At 40.1% G+C, this 22165-nt stretch overlaps 1 protein-coding gene across 15 annotated transcripts in view; it reads left to right on the forward strand.

Annotated features, from left to right (window-relative positions):
- LOC111328849 (uncharacterized) overlaps window positions 1-22165 on the forward strand; it is a 33710-nt gene that overhangs the window by 8239 nt on the left and 3306 nt on the right. For 2 of the 15 annotated variants that reach the window (XM_088731922.1, XM_088731923.1), the window contains exons 4-31: window positions 273-314; window positions 643-663; window positions 1033-1080; window positions 1533-1556; window positions 2066-2089; window positions 2849-7057; window positions 7140-7166; window positions 8125-8154; window positions 8820-9142; window positions 9963-10098; window positions 10862-10888; window positions 11710-12023; window positions 12751-12886; window positions 13898-13927; window positions 15037-15066; window positions 15139-15171; window positions 15383-15415; window positions 15498-15527; window positions 15680-15709; window positions 15873-15902; window positions 16208-16533; window positions 17642-17777; window positions 18004-18030; window positions 18177-18206; window positions 18297-18353; window positions 18440-18475; window positions 20692-20984; window positions 21588-21723. In XM_088731922.1, the coding sequence (XP_088588048.1) occupies window positions 273-314; window positions 643-663; window positions 1033-1080; window positions 1533-1556; window positions 2066-2089; window positions 2849-7057; window positions 7140-7166; window positions 8125-8154; window positions 8820-9142; window positions 9963-10098; window positions 10862-10888; window positions 11710-12023; window positions 12751-12886; window positions 13898-13927; window positions 15037-15066; window positions 15139-15171; window positions 15383-15415; window positions 15498-15527; window positions 15680-15709; window positions 15873-15902; window positions 16208-16533; window positions 17642-17777; window positions 18004-18030; window positions 18177-18206; window positions 18297-18353; window positions 18440-18475; window positions 20692-20984; window positions 21588-21723 (6618 nt within the window). The remainder of the gene's footprint in view (window positions 1-272; window positions 315-642; window positions 664-1032; window positions 1081-1532; window positions 1557-2065; window positions 2090-2848; window positions 7058-7139; window positions 7167-8124; window positions 8155-8819; window positions 9143-9962; window positions 10099-10861; window positions 10889-11709; window positions 12024-12750; window positions 12887-13897; window positions 13928-15036; window positions 15067-15138; window positions 15172-15382; window positions 15416-15497; window positions 15528-15679; window positions 15710-15872; window positions 15903-16207; window positions 16534-17641; window positions 17778-18003; window positions 18031-18176; window positions 18207-18296; window positions 18354-18439; window positions 18476-20691; window positions 20985-21587; window positions 21724-22165) is intronic. The other 13 variants (XM_088731924.1, XM_088731927.1, XM_088731926.1 and 10 more) reach the window with 13 other exon arrangements.

Raw genomic sequence — 22165 nt, forward strand, 5'->3', positions numbered from 1 at the left:
TTACAGGCCCTCGCTGCTAACAGTCGAGGCCTACTTAAGACTCCACCGGGTCCAGACAGATGTTCTTTCCCAATATGCTAGGCAAAAGAAATCTGTTACCTCTCTAAGGCTCAAGATCCCGTAAAACCTCACCCTGTTTGTGACACATTCCCGTTAAAGTCAAAAAGGGTGTGTCCCCCTACCCCGTCCCCCCTCCCCCAAGAGCTCTCAAGTTATATCAGTATTGACAACAGTTATAAAATCCCATTTTTGTATCTTTTCATTTGTGATAGGTACAATCCAAATTGAAGTTGAAGAAGGATCGACCACAGCTGGTGGGTTAAGTTACTCTGATTTTTATAATTGACTTCTAACACTTAATTTTATTGCAGTCATCTTAAATGGTGTTCTTAAAGGTGTAAAATGTTAATATTTCTTTTCTGTCTTCAATAAACACACAAGCTAGAAACTTCCTTTTGAATCAAAGGTACTTTAAAGGTCGTAATTCGTTCATGAATCGTTGACATATTGGGAGGTTATTACAAAAGGACAAAACGATTTCCACGAAAACGTAAACAAATCAATTTTTGCTCTTCAAGGTTCCCCCAATTCACGTTACTGCGAGTCAGAATTCCCTTTGATTTCAACTTTGTTCTTTTTCAGGACCAGTAACTAACCCAGGTGGTAAGTCCTCTTAAGTGTAAAAACTTCTCTAGCTGTAAGTTTTCTATCACAACCGTGTATAGAATTTTCCGGCAGAAGAGTGCTGGTAATTCCGATTGGTATAATCGACTTGATTCGCATTTTAACTCGCTTCAGTTCTTCATCGATTTCACCGGTCTAATATGATATAAGCTTGCGAAGCCAATTAATCCCTTCTATCTACAATCTTCGGTGTCTACGACTCCTTCGACCTAAACTGAAGATCGAGCTGTTTGCCTTCTAGGAATCGCATTCGTTCTTGCACCTGCATACTCTCTCAAAGAGTCTTCACCCAAAAAACCATTTTAATGAGTCATCTTTGACGTCCCTTCACTTTTAAATAATTTGCAGCAACTGGTACTATTGGCATTGAGGTGGAGGAGGAGTCCTCAACTGCTGGTAGGTCTCAGTACAATAAAAATTAAAAAGATGTATGTATATTTTTACGAACTTTTCGGGACCAGTATAGATTGGTGTAGACGGTCAGTTAACAATGATTTGACGAGGTCTAGCATCATAGCGATAATTATCAAGGCCAAAGTTTGCGTTATCTGCCGAAGCCGAAGGCTAAGGCGCATAACACGTACTGAGGCCTCGATAGTTATCGCTATCATGTGAAAACCGAATCCAATAATTGTTTTATTATGCATATTCCTGAGCTGTACTTGAAAAGGCAAGAGCGCACAATACTATTGTCTGTAGATATGACGTCACTTCTATGACGTAAGAGAATGTATAATAATAAATGTTGATGTGCACAGGCCTGATATGTAATCTATCTGACAAGTACTTTATCTAACATAATGATAATTACATTCCTTTTTCTTATGAGTTATTATTTTCTCTTCCAGCACCAGGACCTACTGCCCCGACTGGTAAGTCACACTGGGATTTACACAATTTTTTTTGTATCATAGTTTGTGCAGTTTTGGTTTGTCAATAGTATGATTCAATTTGGAGACATAACTTTTTAGCACTTATAAAACAGTCGTTACGAGCTTGAGAAAATAAGACAAAAACAAAGGAAAAAAAAAACAGGCTGAGTCTCCTATATGGTGGCTTCAATTCGCCTGCTACCCGCGTTAGAAATCATAAATGGGTGCAGAGAAACACAGATAAGCCGAATCAATCGAGTGAAGTGAAAAAAAGACAAGTATTTTATTGGACAGACAAGACTTAAACTCCTCGGACAAGGAAAAAATTTGGGCTAAATCATTCGACAGCAGAGCTATTGCATTTTATCTGATTGAAATGTCTTTTTATCACTTTCTGGAAAAAGAAATAATCACTAAAAGTGGTAAATAAGCAATCATAAAAAGCTAAGGTATCTCCTCTAAATTAGGTTCATTGAATGTACAGCCTGTTTTTTCTTAATTTTTTCCAGGACCAAAAGCAGCTACCTCTAGTGGTGAGTCTATACGCTCAACAATTGTTCAAGTGCTTTACTCTCTGCAAAAAGCCTACATCTTGTTACTTTTAGATTCAGCGAGTTTGATGAACAATGGACCTTATCGGGCTCTAGAGAATGAACATTAAAGCTTGTGAGGACTATTTCCCCGAAGTCTCACACAGATGTCTTTCTTTCAACGCTGAATTTTGAAAAAAGCGAAATTGGGCTTTCAATCAGACTAATATAATTGGCACCAATTGTATCTTTTACCAAAAGTGCCACTGCAAGTAATGCATGCGGCTTTCAGAACTCGAAATTCTTTGAATTGAAATTTACCAAAGGTAATATTATTTAAAGACTTCTTATCACTAGTGTTTGAGAATATAAAAACTGAACCATTAATATTGAGGCTGAATTAACCAAAGATTAAGAAAACCTGGTCTAAGACCTTGCTTATCACATGACATCGCCCTGACACTAAACTTATGGTTTGCTGCCTTTTTCTCATTAAGGACAAGGTCAGATAAAAATCCCCACCGGAGGACCGGCTGGGAAGAAATAAAACAGATTATTTCAAAACAAAACGACAACAACCTTTACATGAAAGACAATTATCTACGATTGGTAACGAGGACATTAGACTATAAGATTATTAATTTCTTTGCGTACCAAATTTTAGATAAAAGTAAAACAAGACGTCCTTTTCCTTTTGATTCTATTTTTTTTACAAGTCCCATTTCATGTCAACTTTATTTTCTTTTTTTTTTATTTTCAAAGCAGAGAAAGAAACAACATCGGCTCCTGGAGAAGGAGAAGAGGAAGGAACTACATCTGCTCCTGGAGAGGGAGAAAAAGAAGGAACAACATCGGCTCCTGGAGAAGGAGAAAAAGAAGGAACTACATCGGTTCCTGGAGAGGGAGAAAAAGAAGGAACAACATCGGCTCCTGAAGGAGGAGAAGAAGAAGGAACTACATCGGCTCCTGGAAAAGGAGAAGAGGAAGGAACTACATCGGCTCCTGGACAAGTAGAAGAAAAAGCAACTACATCGGCTCATGGAGAAGGAGAAGAAGAACGAACTACATCGGCTCCTGGAGGAGGAGAAGAAGAAGGAACTACATCGGCTCCTGGAGAAGGAGAAGAAGAAGGAACTACCTCGGCTCCTGGAGAAGGAGAAGAAGAAGGAACTACATCGGCTCCTGGAGAAGGAGAAGAGAAAGGAACTACATCGGCTCATGGAGAAGTAGAAGAAGAAGGAACGACATCGGCTCCTGGAGAAGGAGAAGAAGAAGGAACTACATCGGCTCCTGTAGGAGGAGAAGAAAAAGGACCTACATCGGCTCCTGGAGAAGGAGAAGAGGAAGGAACTACATCGCCTCCTGAAAAAGGAGAAGAAGAAGGAGCTACATCGGCTCCTGGAGAAGGAGAAAAAGAAGAAAATACATCGGTTCCTGGAGAAGGAGAAGAGGAAGCAACTACATCGACTCCTGGAGAAGGAGAAGAAAAAGGAACTACATCGGCTCCTGGAGAAGGAGAAGAGGAAGGAACTACATCGGCTCCTGGTGAGGTAAAAGAGGAAGGAACTACATCGGCTCCTGGAGCAGGAGAAAAAGAAGGAACTCCATCGACTCCTGGAGAAGGAGAAGACGAAAGAACTACATCGGCTCCTGGACAGGGAGAAAAAGAAGGAACAACATCGGCTCCTGGAGAAGGACAAAACGAAGAAACAACATCGACTCCTGAAGGAGGAGAAGAACAAAGAACTACATCGGCTCCTGGAAAAGAAGAAGAGGAAGGAACTACCTCGGCTCCTGGAGAAGGAAAAGTAGAAGGACCTACATCAGCTCCTGGAAAAGGAGAAAAAGAAGGAACTACATCGCCTCCTGGAGGAGGAGAAGAAGAAGAAGGAACTACATCGGCTCCTGGAGAAGGACAAGAAAAAGGAACTACATCGGCTCCTGGAGAAGGAGAAGAAGAACGAACTACCTCGGCTCCTGGAGAAGGACAAGAAAAAGGAACTACATCGGCTCCTGGAGAAGGACAAGAAAAAGGAACTACTTCGGCTCCTGGAGCAGGAGAAAAAGGAGCAACTACATCGACTCTTGGAGAAGGAGAAGAGGGAGGAACTACATCGCCTCCTAGGGAAGGAGAAGAAAAAGGAACTACATCGGCTCCTGGAGAAGAAGAAGAAGAAGGAACTACCTCGGCTCCTGGAGAAGGAGAAAAAGAAGGAACTACATCGCCTCCTGGAGGAAGAGAAGAAGAAAGAACGACATCGGCTCCTGGAGAAGGAGAAGAAGAAGGAACTACCTCGGCTCCTGGAGAAGGAGAAAAAGAAGGAACTACATCGGCTCCCGGAGAAGGAAAAGAGGAAGGAACTACATCGGCTCCTGGAGAAGAAGAAGAAAAAGGAACTACATCGGCTCCTGGAGAAGGAGAAAAAGAAGGAACTACATCGGCTCCTGGTGAAGGAGAAGAAGAAGGAACTACATCGGCTTTTGGAGCAGGAGAAAAAGAAGGAACTACATCAAGTCCTGGAGAAGGAGAAGAGGAAGGAACTACATCGGCTCCTGGAGAGGGAGAAAAACAAGGAACAACATCGGCTCCTGGAGAAGGAGAAGAAGAAGGAACTACATCGGCTCCTGGAGAAGGAGAAGAGAAAGGAACTACATCGGCTCCTGGTGAGGTAAAAGAAGAAGGAACTACATCGGCTCCTGGAGAGGGAGAAAAAGAAGAAACAACATCGGCTCCGGAAGGAGGAGAAGAAGAAGGAACTACATCGGCTCCTGGAGAAGGAGAAGAAAAAGAAACTACATTGGCTCCTGGAGAAGAAGAACAGGAAGGAACTACATCAGCTCCTGGAGAAGGAGAAAAAGAAGGAACAACATCGGCTCCTGGAGAGGGAGAAAAAGAAGAAACAACATCGGCTCCGGAAGGAGGAGAAGAAGAAGGAACTACATCGGCTCCTGGAGAAGGAGAAAAAGAAGGAACTACATCGGCTCCTGGAAAAGGAGAAGAGGAAGGAACTACATCAGCTCCTGGAGATAGAGGAAAAGAAGGAACTACATCGGCTCCTGGAGAGGGAGAAAAAGAAGAAACAACATCGGCTCCGGAAGGAGGAGAAGAAGAAGGAACTACATCGGCTCCTGGTAAAGGAGAAGGAGAAGGAACTACATCGGCTCCTGGAGCAGGAGAAAACGAAGGAACTACATCGACTCCTGGAGAAGGAGAAGAGCAAGGAACTACATCGGCTCCTGGAGAGGGAGAAAAAGAAGGAACAACATCGGCTCCAGGAGAAGGAGGAAAAGAAGGAACTACATCGGCTCCTGGAGAGGGAGAAAAAGAAAGAACAACATCGGCTCCTGAAGGAGGAGAAGAAGAAGGAACTACATCGGCTCCTGGAAAAGGAGAAGAGGAAGGAACTACATCGGCTCCTGGACAAGTAGAAGAAGAAGGAACTACATCGGCTCCTCAGGAAGGAGAAGAAGGAACTACATCGGCTCCTGGAGAAGTAGAAGAAGAAGGAACTACACCGGCTCCTGAAGAAGGAGAAGAAGAAGGAACTACATTGGCTCCTGGAGCAGGAGAAAAAGAAGGAACTACATCGACTCCTGGAGAAGGGGAAGAGGGAGGAACTACATCGGCTCCTGGAGAAGGAGAAAAAGAAGGAACAACATCGGTTCCTGGAGAAGGAGAAAAAGAAGGAACTACATCGGCTCCTGGAGAAGGAGAAAAAGAAGGAACAACATCGGTTCCTGAAGGAGGAGGAGAAGAAGAAGGAACTACATCGGCTCCTAAAAAAGGAGAAGAGGAAGGAACTACATCGGCTCCTGGACAAGTAGGAGAAGAAGGAACTACATCGGCTCCTGGAGAAGGAGAAAAAGAAGGAACAACATCGGCTCCTGAAGGAGGAGAAGAAGAAGGAACTACATCGGCTCCTGGAGAAGGAGAAGAGGAAGGAACTACATCGGCTCCTGGAGAAGGAGAAAAAGAAGGAACAACATCGGCTCCTGAAGGAGGAGAAGAAGAAGGAACTACATCGACTCCTGGAGAAGGAGAAGAGCAAGGAACTACATCGGCTCCTGGAGAGGGAGAAAAAGAAGGAACAACATCGGCTCCTGGAGAAGGAGGAAAAGAAGGAACTACATTGGCTCCTGGAGAGGGAGAAAAAGAAAGAACAACATCGGCTCCTGAAGGAGGAGAAGAAGAAGGAACTACATCGGCTCCTGGAAAAGGAGAAGAGGAAGGAACTACATCGGCTCCTGGACAAGTAGAAGAAGAAGGAACTACATCGGCTCCTCAGGAAGGAGAAGAAGGAACTACATCGGCTCCTGGAGAAGTAGAAGAAGAAGGAACTACACCGGCTCCTGAAGAAGGAGAAGAAGAAGGAACTACATCGGCTCCTGGAGCAGGAGAAAAAGAAGGAACTACATCGACTCCTGGAGAAGAGGAAGAGGGAGGAACTACATCGGCTCCTGGAGAAGGAGAAAAAGAAGGAACAACATCGGTTCCTGGAGAAGGAGAAAAAGAAGGAACTACATCGGCTCCTGGAGAAGGAGAAAAAGAAGGAACAACATCGGTTCCTGAAGGAGGAGGAGAAGAAGAAGGAACTACATCGGCTCCTAAGAAAGGAGAAGAGGAAGGAACTACATCGGCTCCTGGACAAGTAGGAGAAGAAGGAACTACATCGGCTCCTGGAGAAGGAGAAAAAGGAGGAACAACATCGGCTCCTGAAGGAGGAGAAGAAGAAGGAACTACATCGGCTCCTGGAGAAGGAGAAGAGGAAGGAACTACATCGGCTCCTGGAGAAGGAGAAAAAGAAGGAACAACATCGGCTCCTGAAGGAGGAGAAGAAGCAGGAACTACATCGGCTCCTGGAGAAGGAGAAGAAGAAGGAACTACATCGGCTCCTGGAGAAGGAGAAGAGAAAGGAACTACATCAGTTCATGGAGAAGGAGAAGAAGAGGGAACTACATCGGCTCCTGCTGGTGAGATTTATTTTTACCTATACTTTTTGTTTTACAACATGTCCCTTTGGATAGCAACGTTGTTTTCTTTTGTTTTCCAAAGGACCTGTGGTCTCTCCAACTCCCATAGGTAAGTTGCCTTCTAGCTTTTGTTTAAATCGTTTCAAATGCCTCTTTTTGAGTTTTTTTCGTTGGATAATCCAGAATGTTTATTTATCAGTTGTTTTACTTTTTGTCGCGAAGGAGAAGAAGAAACTACATCCTCAGCGACGGGTAACATATCTTGTTATGTTTAATCTTCATCTCGCAATATCTGCCTGGGCATGAATGAGTAGCACCAGACTAAAGGCGTCGTTAAAATGAGAAAATATACCCTGGTATTGCCAGCTTTTTGTGGAAGGAGGATTCCATAATAATAATAATAATAATAATAATAATAATAATAATAATAATAATTATTATTATTTAATATTTATATTGCGCAAATTAACATGTGGATATGATCAAATGCGGATCACAACACTTTTCGGGGGACTTTGGCCGGACTGCATCAGCAGTTTACAAACAATCGAAGGAAACTTTTTTGGAGATGCCCCCTCCCCCCAATTCCCAGTAAACAGGCCAGAGCACATCACAGTAATCTCGTGAGTGGGTTCTTTAACGTCCCCTGCCTAACCAAATTACAGTTTATTCGTCCTTATCCGAGAGGACTAAAATGTCTATCCATTTCTTGATTTTATAGAAAGGTACGCATTTTCCTCAGTTATTTTAAGACCTTGAGTGTTGGTCCGGCCGGGGCTCGAACCACCGACCTCGACCTCCCGCACAACAGTCCAGCGGTCTAACCAATTGAGCTAACCGGGAGGCTTATCAGTAACATAATGATAGGGTCTATTCACATTTATTTTTTTTCTATATTGGGAGGGACACATAGATGAATGGGTTTAAGCTTTTTTTTTTACTGCAAAATTCCAGTGTCTGATTGGTTCTTTACACGTTAATTTCCTTGTCATGTGGATATCCGATTAGATGTAAATGATAAATGAAAAAAAGCATCACATATAAGGTATTTTGCATTTGATCTGCAGAGGCACCAGTCACGGAAGCGCCAGTACCTGGTAAGAGACACTTTCATTTGTGCTAAAAGCCACGTGGATGTGTAATAAAATTCTTGATTTGTCATTGGTGTTCTTTTTAAACATTTTGTCACTGGCTCATATTAAATTCTTCCAAGTCACACAAAGGTAGAGCTACAACTTCCGATCAACTATTTCGCTCGTCCCGGTGATAGTGTTCGTAAAAAGAGCTCTGGTCGCTGATTAGTGTTTCGACAGTTTGATGATGGAAGTCATCACCATATTTCTATGGCCCTAGAAGGATACATGAAAACTTTCCTTAAAGTAGGATACCCGTACTTGGCTATGGTCAGTTAAACAAGTTTAAGAAAGCCATTAAGATTTTTTTATTGCAAAAGCTTTTTAATTCTTGGTGTGTAATTTTTATTTATTTTGTTTTTCTACATCTTCTCGGTAAACATTTTTTTAATACTTTTTAAAATCGATGTTAAGTTGAATTTTTAACATTTAATTGTAATGCACAATTGAAAATTCTTATATTGATAACTGCGCAATATGAGTCAATTAGCTATTATTATTGTTATTATTATTATGTCAGTCGCTTCTAATTTGCTTTTAAATACTTCATTTACTCCATAAATTTGTCTCGTTCGCTTGTTTAACCTAATGACACATGAGAAACAAGCTTTCTTCACTGTTCATTAAAGAAATTCCATGTGAGGACAATCCTCTCGGGGCTGAAGAAGGTGGAAAATTGCTCGACTCAAGCTTCACTGCTACCTCAAGTTACGCTGAATTCCAACCCTTCAATGGCCGGTTGAATGGTCCATTGGCCTGGTGTGCGGAAGGAACTGACGAAGGGCAAGAGTATCTACAGATTCACGTACCAGATGCAGAAGCCATTTGTGCTATTGCTCTTCAAGGGACCGGTTTTGGAGGCGGAAATGAACATGTGACGGAGTTTTACTTAGAATATTCCATCGATGGCAATCTGTGGAACACAATAGCTGATGAGGATGGAAATTTGAAGGTAAAGGTTACAGTTCTCTTTAGTGTAACTTTAAAGAATGAAGCAGAAACAGTAAGAGAAGAAGATGTGAAGAAGAAGAGGAAGAAGAGGAAGAAGAAGGAAACACCATCTACGTTTAGTCACTCTCTAGGAGTCTGTGTGACTGAATTACGTGCAATAACGTACTAGTCAGGACTGGTCACTATTTATAGCCCGCGGAGGCGGGAGGAGGGTATCGGAAGATATTGGCAGTGTCACATCATTGGTGGTCAGTTTTCTATAGCCCCCGCTCATACTCTGTTAGCGACGACTGAGACCCCCCCCCCTCCCCCTTCGTTCCCCCTTAAAACCATGTGATCCTCCAAAAATCCTCCGACTTTCCAAGGGGATAAATAATGACTAGTTCCTAGCATGGATACAAAGAAAAAATTAAAAATATATATTGGAAACTATTTACATTTGGTAACTTAAACTATGGCTTATAATGACTTATTTCTTGGTCAAGTCAGTTTTACAAACTAAATAAGAACGCTAGATATAACGGTAATGATAGAGATGTAGTGTAGATTAAAGCTGACGATTGAGATAACTGTTTACGAAGAGTGAAGATTGCCTCATAATTTTAAAACGGTATATATAACGGTAATGATAGAGATGTAGTGTAGATTAATGCTGACGATTGAGATAACTGTTTACGAAGAGTGAAGATTGCCTCATAAATTTATAACGGTATATATAACGGTAATGATAGAGATGTAGTGTAGATTAATGCTGACAATTGAGATAACTGTTTACGAAGAGTGAAGATTGCATCATAAATTTATCTGTCTTTTTTAAACAGATGTTCGAGGGAAATGAAGACTCGAAATCTACCATAAAACACGAGCTTTCGGTTCCCGTCGAGGCAAAGTACATTCGAATTTTCCCAATGTCTTTCGACGGATGGCCGTGTTTGAGAGCAGAGCTGTACGGAAAAGGTAATTTGTAACTGCCCAAACCGGTCTTCAGCTCAAACTACCGCAATGACATTTCACTGAGATAATCTTCATTCTAGATCTAATTCCAAATAAGATACGTCATAATCAGTGAAATCCGTATTGACGTTGAAAGTTATGGAAAAGATTGGAAGTCCTGAAGACAAACTGTCAATAGCAATAAACTGTTCTGAGACCCGTTTTGATACCGGGAGTGACTACTGTCTGACCGTGAATTAACAAATGGTAAACACCACAGCGTACACTATTGAGTTATGGATGCACGCGGGAGGTTGCTAAGCACGAAAGAAGCGTAAGAGTCGCTCGAGGCGATAGCCGAGAGCGACTCTAGCTTCTTGAGTGCTTAGCAAACCTCCCAAGTGCATCCATAACTCAATAGTGTACGCTGTGGTGTTTACCATTTGTTTTATAACATAACATTAATACATTGTAACTAAAGAGTTCCCTTTTATTTAACAAGTCTTACGTGACCAGAAAAAACAAGCGCGCGCGGAAAAATAGTCTTTGCATTTGCTCACGTCAGCAGCGTACACCCATGGGCAAATGGGGGACGCTAAATTGACCAATCAGAGCGCGCGCTTTACTTTGGTTATGTTATAAACATACACTAGAAACGACATGACTTGCAATAATTCTGGAGAGAGGGGGTATTTTAAATTGAAGGACAACCGTGGCCACGTAAGGCAGTGGGTTACGACTGCATACACTTGTTATTTACCACATGTGATTTCTTTCCCTTTTACAGAAAAGAAACAAAAAGCCCCTTTCGGAGGTAAGAGAAAGATGTTTAGAAGTGTATACATATGTTTATTTGACTCTTTAGCAGCATGACTTTGCTCATACTGTGCAAGGATTTAAAAAGTATCGGATTTTTGTACTTATATTAAGACGTTGTTCTGTACGGGAAAAGCATTAATGAAAAAACTGTCTGTTCCTCCTTCGTAATTATCAATAACGGTCAAATCCTTTCTGAATACAAATGTCGCTTATTGCCGAATAGCTAGGAGTCTTCCGTAAACCACCGAACCACAGGTCAAAATTCAAAGGATTTTAGAACAGATAATTGTTCGCAAATGGAAAACATGACCTCCTATTCCCCAACCTTCAAAGTCATATGTATTTTAGGGAGTTAATCTCAAGAGCTGTCGTCAATTGAGGGCTGAGTTTATCTTGGTTTGCGTCTAAACTTTCAGAATCTTACAGCCTCTCACTTCACCAAAAAAAATTAGAATTTTGATTCGTATTAAAAGCTGCCTCGTCTAAGGGGCATGTGGGTGCTATGTTATTTGGCAATATTGAAACACGTGGAAAAGAACTTTAGGAAATGGCAAGTCCAAAAAAACCTTTATTGTGATTTTAGGGTTTTGATGTTTTATTTAATTTTCCACTCCACGACATGCCCTTATTGATCTCAACTTTCTTATATTTTCTTTTCCAAACAAATTACTTCGCCTCGTAAAGGTGAGATACATTTTGACTTTTATTTTACATTGATTAGTAAGCAACGGAGGGGAGGGAAGGGGAGGAAGAGAGAGGTAAAGTATACTTACGTGTTTGTGCAAATATGTTGATTTAAAACTTTCCTTTTTCAAGAAATTCCATGCAAGGATGATGGTCTAGGGGCACAAGAAGGTGGAAATTTGCCTGATTCAAGCTTTTCAGCCAGTTCGAGCCACAGGTATCGCCATTATCCGGCTTCTGGTCGTTTGAATGGTCCATTAGCTTGGTGTCCTATGAGCAATGGTGAGGAGTATCTTCAGATTCACCTACCGGATGCCAAAATCATTTGTGCTGTTGCGGTACAAGGTTTTGAGGATTTAAGGGAATATGTCACGAGTTTCTCAATAACCTACTCCATGGATGGGGATAAGTGGTTGACATTTTTAGATGACAAGGGCAAGGATAAGGTATTATGCATAACATTAAAGAAAATATGAACGGGAAAGGAGAACTTAGCTGGCCCTTCTATTCCCTACCATACAAACCCTTCCCCACCCCCAGCCCCTAACCAGTGACGATCTGGGGCAGAGGCCCGGGCCCGGGCCCTGGAGGCCGCCGGGCACCCCCCTCCTTATTTGAGAAAAAAATAAAAATCGCTGAAGGAAGAAAAACCGGCAGGTGTACACACACAACAAAAACCGCCCCTTCCCCCCCCCCCCCCAACTCAAGGTCTAAATCTGCCCCTGCTTAAGGTGACTAAATTCATTTTCTGTTAATAAACTCTTAAAAATTCTGAAAGGGGCTTTAGGCCTTGGCTAAACCTACTTTTTTATGATAAGGGAAAAATGCAACAATAGAGGTAACGATGATAATAACAGCAACTCTATAGGCTGCGATCACTTTCAATGTCAACGACATTGAAAGTGATAACGATAACGGTTATGATAAAAACAACGGTCGGTATTGATCACGAGAACGACAACTTCGGGATAACCGGTAAAGTAACGAAAATGTAGACGACAGTCGATGTATTGCAGTGTTGATTTGTCTTTTTGTCGATGAGGTAAATACGTTTTATTGAATTCTCCATGTGTGGTTCAGCTTTACATGGTAAACAGATTTTGAATGTTTTCAATGATTTAAATATGCTGTTGTTTCACGTTGTCATCCAAGTTACTTGAATTTGTTAAACAGGTGTTCGAAGGCAACAAGGATGGGACATCCATCGTAAAACAAGAATTCCCAGTTCCTGTGAAAGCCCAGTACATTCGGATCTACCCAGTGTCGTATGAGGAATGGCCGTGTTTGAGAGTAGAGCTTTATGGAAAAGGTAACTTAAGCTTGACATTCGCAGCTGGTAACGAGAGGAAAATCTTAGCCAACACCGTTTTTCCCTAATGATAAACTCAATGCAGAGGAAAGTCTGTGCGGAAGTATTTGTAGATCACTCTCATACGGTAACCATGTTGATGATTAACAACTAATCACCTCGCGGCTCCGTAAATATCCACCCGTTGCCACCGATGCTGAAGAGAAGAGCGGTTTTAGTATATGGCACGAAAAAATTGTTTCAACTCATTCATTCCTGCAACGATTACATTTTTTCTGGCGCAATTCCCGCGCGAGTTACTCGACGGTGAATTGCAATTATCCCATGATAGCGAGGCGCGTGGCGCCGAGTTGGCTATGACTAATCTCGTATCCATTAAGTACAAGTTTAATGACTGTTTTATTCAATAAAATTATCAAAAATGCACAGGAAAAGTGTTTGTTTCCAGCCAAAAGGAGGTCCAGCTTAGCAACACTTGGGTAAATTTTCCATGTAGTGTGATCTGGTATATGAGTCGATAACCGGAACTGATTAAACCAATCAGAACACCAGAAATGCAAAATCCGGAGTTTGTAATTTAATAACAAAGGTTAATGGGAGTTTGAGTAGCCAATCAAAGCGCACCTTCAAAGCAATCCACTGTTTAAGTACAAATCATACTAAATATGACTCTATAGTTGTTTGTGCTAGTTTAAAGAACTCGCAGAGTCGAATGTATTTAATGAGGGATTTATTGCGCATCGAAAGCGTTTCGTTTGTCTCTAAAGGACGAACAAAAATGAAAAGAGCTCCTTGAACACCAACTACTAGAAATATTGAAAACGAAGCAAATTGTAGAGCTTGCAAGGGATTCCTTTGCGAGTGACGAAAAGATCTGGAAAGGAGTATGAAGAGAATCAGGACATTCTATTGATGTTAATATGTTTTTGATACTACCAAAAATAGTTACTGAGTAATACTCCACTTACTGATCATAGAGGTATATAACTGACTGGTAACTTTTATTCACAGAATTTGAAGAAGAGAAACCTTCAACACCAGGTAATTTTTCCCCAAAATAGCGAAAGCCACTGAAAAAGTAATAGACAATATTTTATTATGATTGCACAGCAGCGTTAAGTATTCAAGTGATTACAACTAAATCTTCTCCTTGAAGAGAAAAAATGGTCATTGCAAATAAAAGACATGATCATTGTATTATCACACAAAGGCAGGTTACATCCTAAACCACCTTTGGTTATATTATGATATCGCCAAGATGATAACCATATATAAAAACTCGATTAGAGAGGCAAATTCCGTTACATATACATATAAGCGTTTTAGGCTTTGAATTGAGTTTTTTTTTAGAAAATAGTAATGTTTCTTTGTCAAGAGAAAAGAAAAGTACTTTGCCTGTTGAATAGAATGCCCGTATCAGTATCGCTTTCTTGAGATTAAGTATCTTATAATGTTTATTGTGCATCTCATACCATAGACTTGTCTACATCTTATTTTTACCTCATGGTATACATAACGTAAGTCATACTATGGGGTTTAGGTTTTGGGGGCGAAATTCAATTAAAAATCACTCACTCGCTTTTTTAGACATTAATTTATGCATTAAACCTGGATTAAACACTTTTTCTCCTCCTCCTCGACGAGTTAACCTATTCAAAGTCACGGTGTACGTATATTTGGGGGGTGGTACAAAGGCGAGAATATGCTGAACAACTTGGACAGATTCAAAATGGCGTCCTATCCCTTGAAGCGTGATGGTTTTTTTATTCCAAACTTGATCAAAACATACCTTTGTGGAGCCAAAAATGGAAAGGAAATATGCTACAGAAAACTCGACTGCAGAGAAATGGGCATCTGAGTCCTAAAAAGTGACGATAACATGAACAATTCGCGCGTGAAGACCCAAACACCACGAATATGAAGTGAGCTTAAGCTTACTACAAAATTGGTTAGCGTGAAACACAATAATTGTGCCAGCACGTGTTGCCCACGATCAAAAAAACTTTCCAAAGAAATCCAGATGGCAGGTTACGTCAAGGGCGCCAAAACTTCATACCATGAGGTTGCTCTAAGGAGCCTTTGATCTTTTGTTTGTTTGTTTTATTCCCGCATTATTTTCTTATGACTTGCTTTTCTTTTTTTTTTCGAAGGAGAAGAAACTTTTCCGCCCCCTGGTGAAGGTGAGACATTTTGTTACTTTATTTTTCATCGCACAGCATGAACACTAACTTTGTTTTCTACTCTTTTTTAAGTAAAAGGAAAAACTACTGCGCCTCCTGGTAAAGGTGAGGAAACTCCTGACATTTGTTCTCAATTTTGCAGCATGCAAAATATTTATATGTCTTTTTTATATTATTTTTTTTATTTATTTTTCTTTCGTGGGGAGACTGCGAGGTTACTACCTCTTCCCCAAAATGTAAGACAGCTTGTCATGTTTATCCCTCACCTTAAAATATGTACGAATACTATCGCATTTTTTCTCGTTTTAAAAAAAAGGGAAAGAAGAAGCTACTTCACCGCCTGGTAAAGGTAAGGGCGCCTTGTGATGTTTATTCTTTATCGTATAACATGCATGACCATTCATTTTCATTGTCGTCTCTTTATTTTTAAGGAGAAGAAAAAACTACCTCAGCCCCTGAAGGTGACACGAGCTTTAATATCTGTTTTTACCTCGAGTATGCACTAATACCAACCTTGCCTTGTCATTTCTTTTTGGAAAGAAGAAGAAAAAACAACTTTGCCCCCACAGCGTGCATGAATATTGATTTTCATTTTCGTTTCTTTCTTTTTAAGGAGAAGAAAAAACTACCTCAACCCCTGAAGGTAACACGAGTTTTAATGTCTGTTGAACATGCACTAATACCAACCTTGTCTTTTCTTTTTGGAAAGGAGAAGAAAACACTACTTCACCCCACAATTCTTGCTATTTATTCTTCATTGCAAAGCATGTACGAAAATTGATCGCTATTCCTTTTTTTTTTCCAAGGAGGAGAAAAAACTTCGCCCCCTGCCATAGGTGAGACAAATTGCAATCTTTATTTTTGTTCTTACAAAAAGCTTGACCTGCTTAGATTTATATCAAGTTCATTTTCTTCTCTTTCCTCCGAGAAGAAAAAGAGACTATTTCGACTCCAGGAGAATTTGAGACTCTTGTAAGACCTAAGAGGAAATACATTTTATTCATTTAAAATCTTCTGAAGTGGGCAGCACTAGAAAAAGTTTGAAAAGTACGCTTTTCATTTTATTTAAAATTGTTCTTAAGGGTCCTCTGCTACGTGACTATTTGTGAGCAATAACGTCAACCCAAATGTTTTTTCCAAGAAATTCCATGCGACGAGAACGCTCTTGGGGCAGAGGAAGGTGGAAAATTAACCAAGTCAAGCTTCACTGCAACCTCGACCTATACAAATGAATTTCAACCCTTCAATGGTCGCTTGAATGGACCGCTCGCCTGGTGTCCCGCTGGCGTATCCGCTGGCCAAGAGTTTTTACAGATTCACGTACCGGAAGCGGATACTATCTGCGCCATTGCTCTTCAAGGGACTGGAGTTGAGGAAGGAATGGACTACGTCACAGAATATTTTGTTGCGTATTCAGTTGATGATGAAGAATGGCACGAAATTAAGGACGGAGACGGAAATTTGAAGGTACTAATCTCTAGGTTGTTTATACTGCTTTTCAGAGGGGGTAGGTCTTTTTAACGGTAACCATCGCCTCTGACAATAACGATAACGTTACCGGCAATTAAAACGATTGTGATAAAGACAACCGTTACTGTAAAGATAATGATAAATTCGATCACTAAGTCTGATCATAGAGTGAGAGTAGTCCTGAGAAGGACTGCCGTCAATAGTAGAGACCGTAGCTTTCGACAATCTTAAAGCCATCATTAAGGTCAAGTTGAATCAAATGTTTCTCCCAAATTCAAAACCTTTCCGGTAACAATAAACGCATCGCTGACAGTTAATGATAACGGTTATTCTTAAGTCAGTTATTAGGATAACAATATCATAGCTGCAACTATAACTGGTCTTTATGTCAATTTTTTTGTCTGCGTATGAACCCTAAAGAAATCTCTTCGGAACATTGGCTCTCCTGCTCGCGAGTCACTCATGTTTATCTAAAAATGTTTTGATATTTCGACGATATGTATATGTATATTTATATATATTTATATACATTTATAACCCACCCATTAATTTTGGGCGATTTCATTGGTTACTTTATGTCGCGTGGTGCAAAATCACAGGACAGTTATCACGCAATAACCCCCGTCCGCGTCGATATTTGTCCTCCAATTTTTTCCGTGAAAAAGAAACATAGTCAACACAAGAGTTTCAACTTTTCCGTTCTCCTATTTAAATGGAAGGAAACCAAACTCGTTTTTTTTTTTTTGCTTGCTAGCGTCAATCGCGCATTCGCCATTAGATCACCACTGGCTTTTTTACTGTGTTTACGCGCAATTTAATTGCGATGTAAAAATTAATGGGAGGGTTATAAAATAAATAAACCCCGTTCTGGCTTGCTGGTATGTCGGCTGATAATGTCCTTGGCTGAGAGATTGTCCTCAAAATTTCATATTTGCCCTCGAAGCTTCGCTTCTCGGCCAAATATTCATTTTTCGGACAATCTCTCAGCCGCAGAGATTATCAGCCGACATACCAGCGGCCCGAAGGAGTTTATTTACTAAATATCAATGCCATCATTTCCTTATTATCCGATATTTTTTATTTCATTTTTGAAAACCCTATACAGGTCTTCAAGGGCAATGACAGTCCTAGAGAAATATCAAAACAAGTTTTACCAGTTCCTGTAAAGGCCAACTACGTTCGCATTTACCCATTGTCATATGAAAGTTGGCCGTGTTTAAGAGTAGAGCTATATGGAAAAGGTAAATCCCTTTTTAACCAACATAAACTGCTACAGTCTCAGCCACTGATCGGAAAATTTTAGGCAGGACATTCTCCTTTTGTTTTCTCAATGAAAAAAAGAAAGATTTTCAGAGTTTCATTCTGCGGAAATGTCAAAATGTATGAGGAAACATTTTGTCACATGGAAAAAGCATGCAAAAGATTTCAGTGGTGCTAACCGTGCGTATTTTTTTTTAATTCTCACAGAAAAAGAAAGACCACCTTCTGAAACAGGTACGCGAAATAATGCCGCCTTGAAAAGTACTCACTTAGTTAACGATTGTTGTATTTACTCCTCTCAACCCTGAGATAATTTTGTATTTCTGTTTTTCACTTCTTCTTTCTCGGAGACTAACTTCGTATTTTCTTCTTTCTCAAAGGACAAGGAGAAAGTACACCGCCTCCTGAAGGTGAAATACATTTTGAATTTTGTTTTTCAGTTTTTCATTTAACAACATGCCTTTCTTGATATCAACTTTATGTTCTCTTCTTTTACAAAGAAGAAATTACTTCGCCTCCTGGAGGAAAAGGAGAAACTACATCACCTCCTGGAAAAGGTGAGACAACTTTTGATAGTAATCTTTATCGACCACCATTCACGAATTCTGCACATTGATTTGTTTTTCCTGACTTGTTTCTTTTTAAGAAGAAGAAGAAGAAATTACCACGGCTCCTGAAGGTCAGACAGGTTAACGCGTTAATCATTAACCTTGAAACATGCACAAATACTAACTTATTTATTTCTCCTATCTGAGAGAAGAAGAAAAAACTATCCCGCCTCCTGGTGAAGGTGAAGATGAAACAATCCTTGATATTTCATCTTCGTGAATGAATTAATGAAACCTTTATTCAAGTGACAATGTATTTAGCTTTACAGGTGTAAAAACTAATTGGGGACACTACTTAGTTACTTAACCTAAAGAAGTTTAAATATAAATTTATTAGTTATTTACGCATTTAGAGTAAAATTTCAAATGTAAAACTGGAGCCTTATCTACATACTAATAATACTTTTAGATGGCTAAAAATTATACAGAATGATAAAATTTTATTTTATAAGCAGATTTCACAGTCCACGCAGGTGTCTTTTAGCAATTCGGTCAGGTTTCCTTTCTTTATGCTTTGTCTAAAATCGTTTAAAGATGTTTTCTCCCGATCACTGACGCTTAACTTCCTCCATAAGTACGGTCCAAAGTAACGAAGTGAGTGTTTGCCGTAACGGGACGTTCTTACCCGCGGGATATTAAAATCAGCGTTCCTAAGCTCAAAGTCTTTATAGGTAGACTGGAATATTTCTGTAATATACAGTAGCATTAATCCGTTTTTAACTTTAAACATGAGTGTAGCTATGCTTTGTAATCTCCTTTCATATAGAGTTGATAGGGAGACTCTGTTTAGTAAAGTACTGTACGTGTCCACCTTAGATTTAAAACTTGCTCTCAGTGCTCGTTCTTGAATACGTTCGAGCTTACGTCTATCGGCAGTTTTGCAGAAATGCCACGCAATGCCACAGTACGTCAGATGCGGTAAAATAGCAGATTTGTAGAGTTGAAGTTTGGATGAGTAGGGTATAAGGTTGCGTAGTCTCATTAGCACTTCTACTTTCTGGCTTGTTTTCTTACAGATGGCACTTATGTGTTCGCTGAATGATAGATTTTTATCAATGGTCACTCCGAGGATTTGCGCACAGCATGCGCAAATATTCATTTTTTTTTTCGTTGCTTACCTTTGATCTAATATCATGCCAAGTAAATCTCAACCCCTTTAATCAAATTCACGTTGTCCTCTTTCTTTAAAGGAGGAGAAGAAATTTCGCCTCCTACTTAAGGTGACACAACCTACAATCTTTATTCTTCTTCTCACAACATACTTTGATTTATATTGATTTTATTTTCATAATCTTTCTTCTACAAAGAAGATTATAGAGGAAACTACCGCGGCTCCGCAGGAAAAGTTGAGACTCTTTGGTAACAAAGGGAAAATACGAAAAAATCTCGTTGTTCCTCCTCTTGCAGCATCGATATCTTGACCATAACAGCTTAGTCATGTTTTTTCAAAATCTTCTGAAATGATATTCATTCGAAAAAAGGTTTTAAAATTCAATTTTTCATGCTATTTGAAGGAATTTTTTTGACTGAGACAGAATCTCAAAAGTCTTTTGTCACAACCTTATTGTGGTCGATTCAAATTTTGTTGTTTTTTTTTTCGGTTTTCAAGGAATTCTATGCGAGAATAATAGGGGCGGAGGAGCCCCATATTTAAGGAAAGGTGGCAACCATCAAGTAAAAAAGTTCGTTTTGACAATATCGATAACAATAGCAAGAGATTATAATCTACATATGATGCACGATCCTCGCAGTAGATAGCGCTATTTAAGCGATAGCGAAAATCAGACCGGAAAAAAATCAGGCCTGTACGGGATTCGAACCACTGACCTCTGCGATACTGGTGAAGCGCTCTACCAATTGAGCTAACAAGCCAACTGGGAGCAGGCCGTTAAGTTGATTCGTAATAAACCCGTGAAAGTGATAAATGAGATACAATGAAACATATGAAGTTCATATATTTTGAACTGCGGTATTAGATACAATTAGCTCAATTGTTCGCTCAATTGGTAGAGCGCTGCATTAGTATCGCAGAGGTCCGTGGTTCGAGTCCCGTACAGGCCTGATTTTTTTCAGGTCTGATTTTCGCTATTGCTTAAATAGCGCTATCTACTGCGAGGATCGTACATCATATGTATCTAATACCGCAGTTCAAAATATATGAACTTCATATATTTCATTGTATCTCAGATTATAATCTCTTGAACAGTATCTAAAATTATCGATCACATAATTAGGTATACGAAGTTTTCTTACCGTCGTTTAATTTTTTTATCGTAATTTGCGCTAGAGTTGCAGTGTGATCCTGTCGGTGCAGAATACGGAGGTGCCCTGCCGGACTCAAGTTTTTCGGCTTCCTCTGACAGCGGAGACGATTACAGCGCGTCCAAAGCTAGATTGAATGGTCCCTCGGCGTGGTGTCCGGTAGAAAATTTCAAACCAGGCACTTACCTTCAGATTGAATTACCAACCGAAATGTCAGTTTGTGCCATTGGAATGCAAGGTTTTGAAGACTTTGGAGCTTGGGTCAAAAGGTATACCGTTGCGATATCCCCAGACGGTCAGGAATCATGGGAAGAAATGGTAAGAATGCCTTGTAAGAGGGTGTTGATAGGGTGATGGCCTTTACAGCTTACAGTTGAAAGTTTGGCCATTTTAAGGCCAATGGTTAATTTCCTTCTTTAGTGATTAAAAGAAAAAACATTTACGGTTATTTCTTTTTATGACTAACGGTTTAAGTCAGTCAATTTTTACGCCTGACAGCTAATTTACGGCTAACGGGTAACCCCATGAGAACACATTGACATTTTAAAGAAGAATGCAAAGGTTTTAATGAATATTTAAGGAAGAGCATACTACGAGGAAATTTATCATCTATCTTATTCTGTTTACACACGTGATGCTTTCGACACTACCGATCCCAGCAGGATGCAGGATGCGTGTCACATTTTAACCTCGTGATCAAAATGGTCTTATTCACCATTGAGCCTCTGTAGCTCAATAGTAGAAGAGCATCAGAGCGCGAGACCTGTGAGTCTGAGGTTCGATTCATCCTCATGGGGACTCGGAACTGTTTCTTCGTCCCGCGCTTGTGACAAGACGATGACATGCATGAGATCTTCTTCTATTTCTTTTCTTCTTTTTAAACCATGTTTCAAACAGTAAATTAGTTTCATGCTATTTTAGGTCATGGAGGGGAACGTAAACTCAGTCGATCCATCACTTCAGAGATTGCCAAAACCCACACGTGGGCAGTTTGTTCGTATTTACCCCATGCAGTATGAAGTATTCCCATGTTTAAAGGTGGAAATATATGCAATAGGTGAGAAAGCTGATTACTCTCATAAACTGCTTGTAAAATTAAAAAAGAATTGGTATACTGTACAAGTTACATGATTTTGAGAAACTCATGATTTGGAATTAATCAGCACAAGTATTTTTTTCAAAGGCTAACCAAATTGCACGAACCCATAGGGCTGATTTATCCCAAATTGTACTGAAAAATGATGTGATTACTTAATATTAATATACATGCAAAATATTCATTCTGTTTTCCTCTTAGTCGTGTTATTTCGTGTCGTGGCTTTCTGGTTCGGCCGCTTGATTTTGTGCCGTTGCTGGCGTAGTTAGGCGTAGTTTCGTGAATTTTCGTGAATTATTCGTCAGTATGCTGCTGTTATAGTTGTTGATATCTACTGAAAAGGTCAACCAAGTAAACAAGCTTTCCAGAGGCGTTCGTTGAAATACAGGAAAAGATGCAGTAC

The sequence above is a fragment of the Stylophora pistillata genome, chromosome 8 (genome assembly GCF_964205215.1).
Source record: "Stylophora pistillata chromosome 8, jaStyPist1.2, whole genome shotgun sequence".
NCBI classification, from domain to species: Eukaryota; Metazoa; Cnidaria; class Anthozoa; order Scleractinia; family Pocilloporidae; genus Stylophora; species Stylophora pistillata.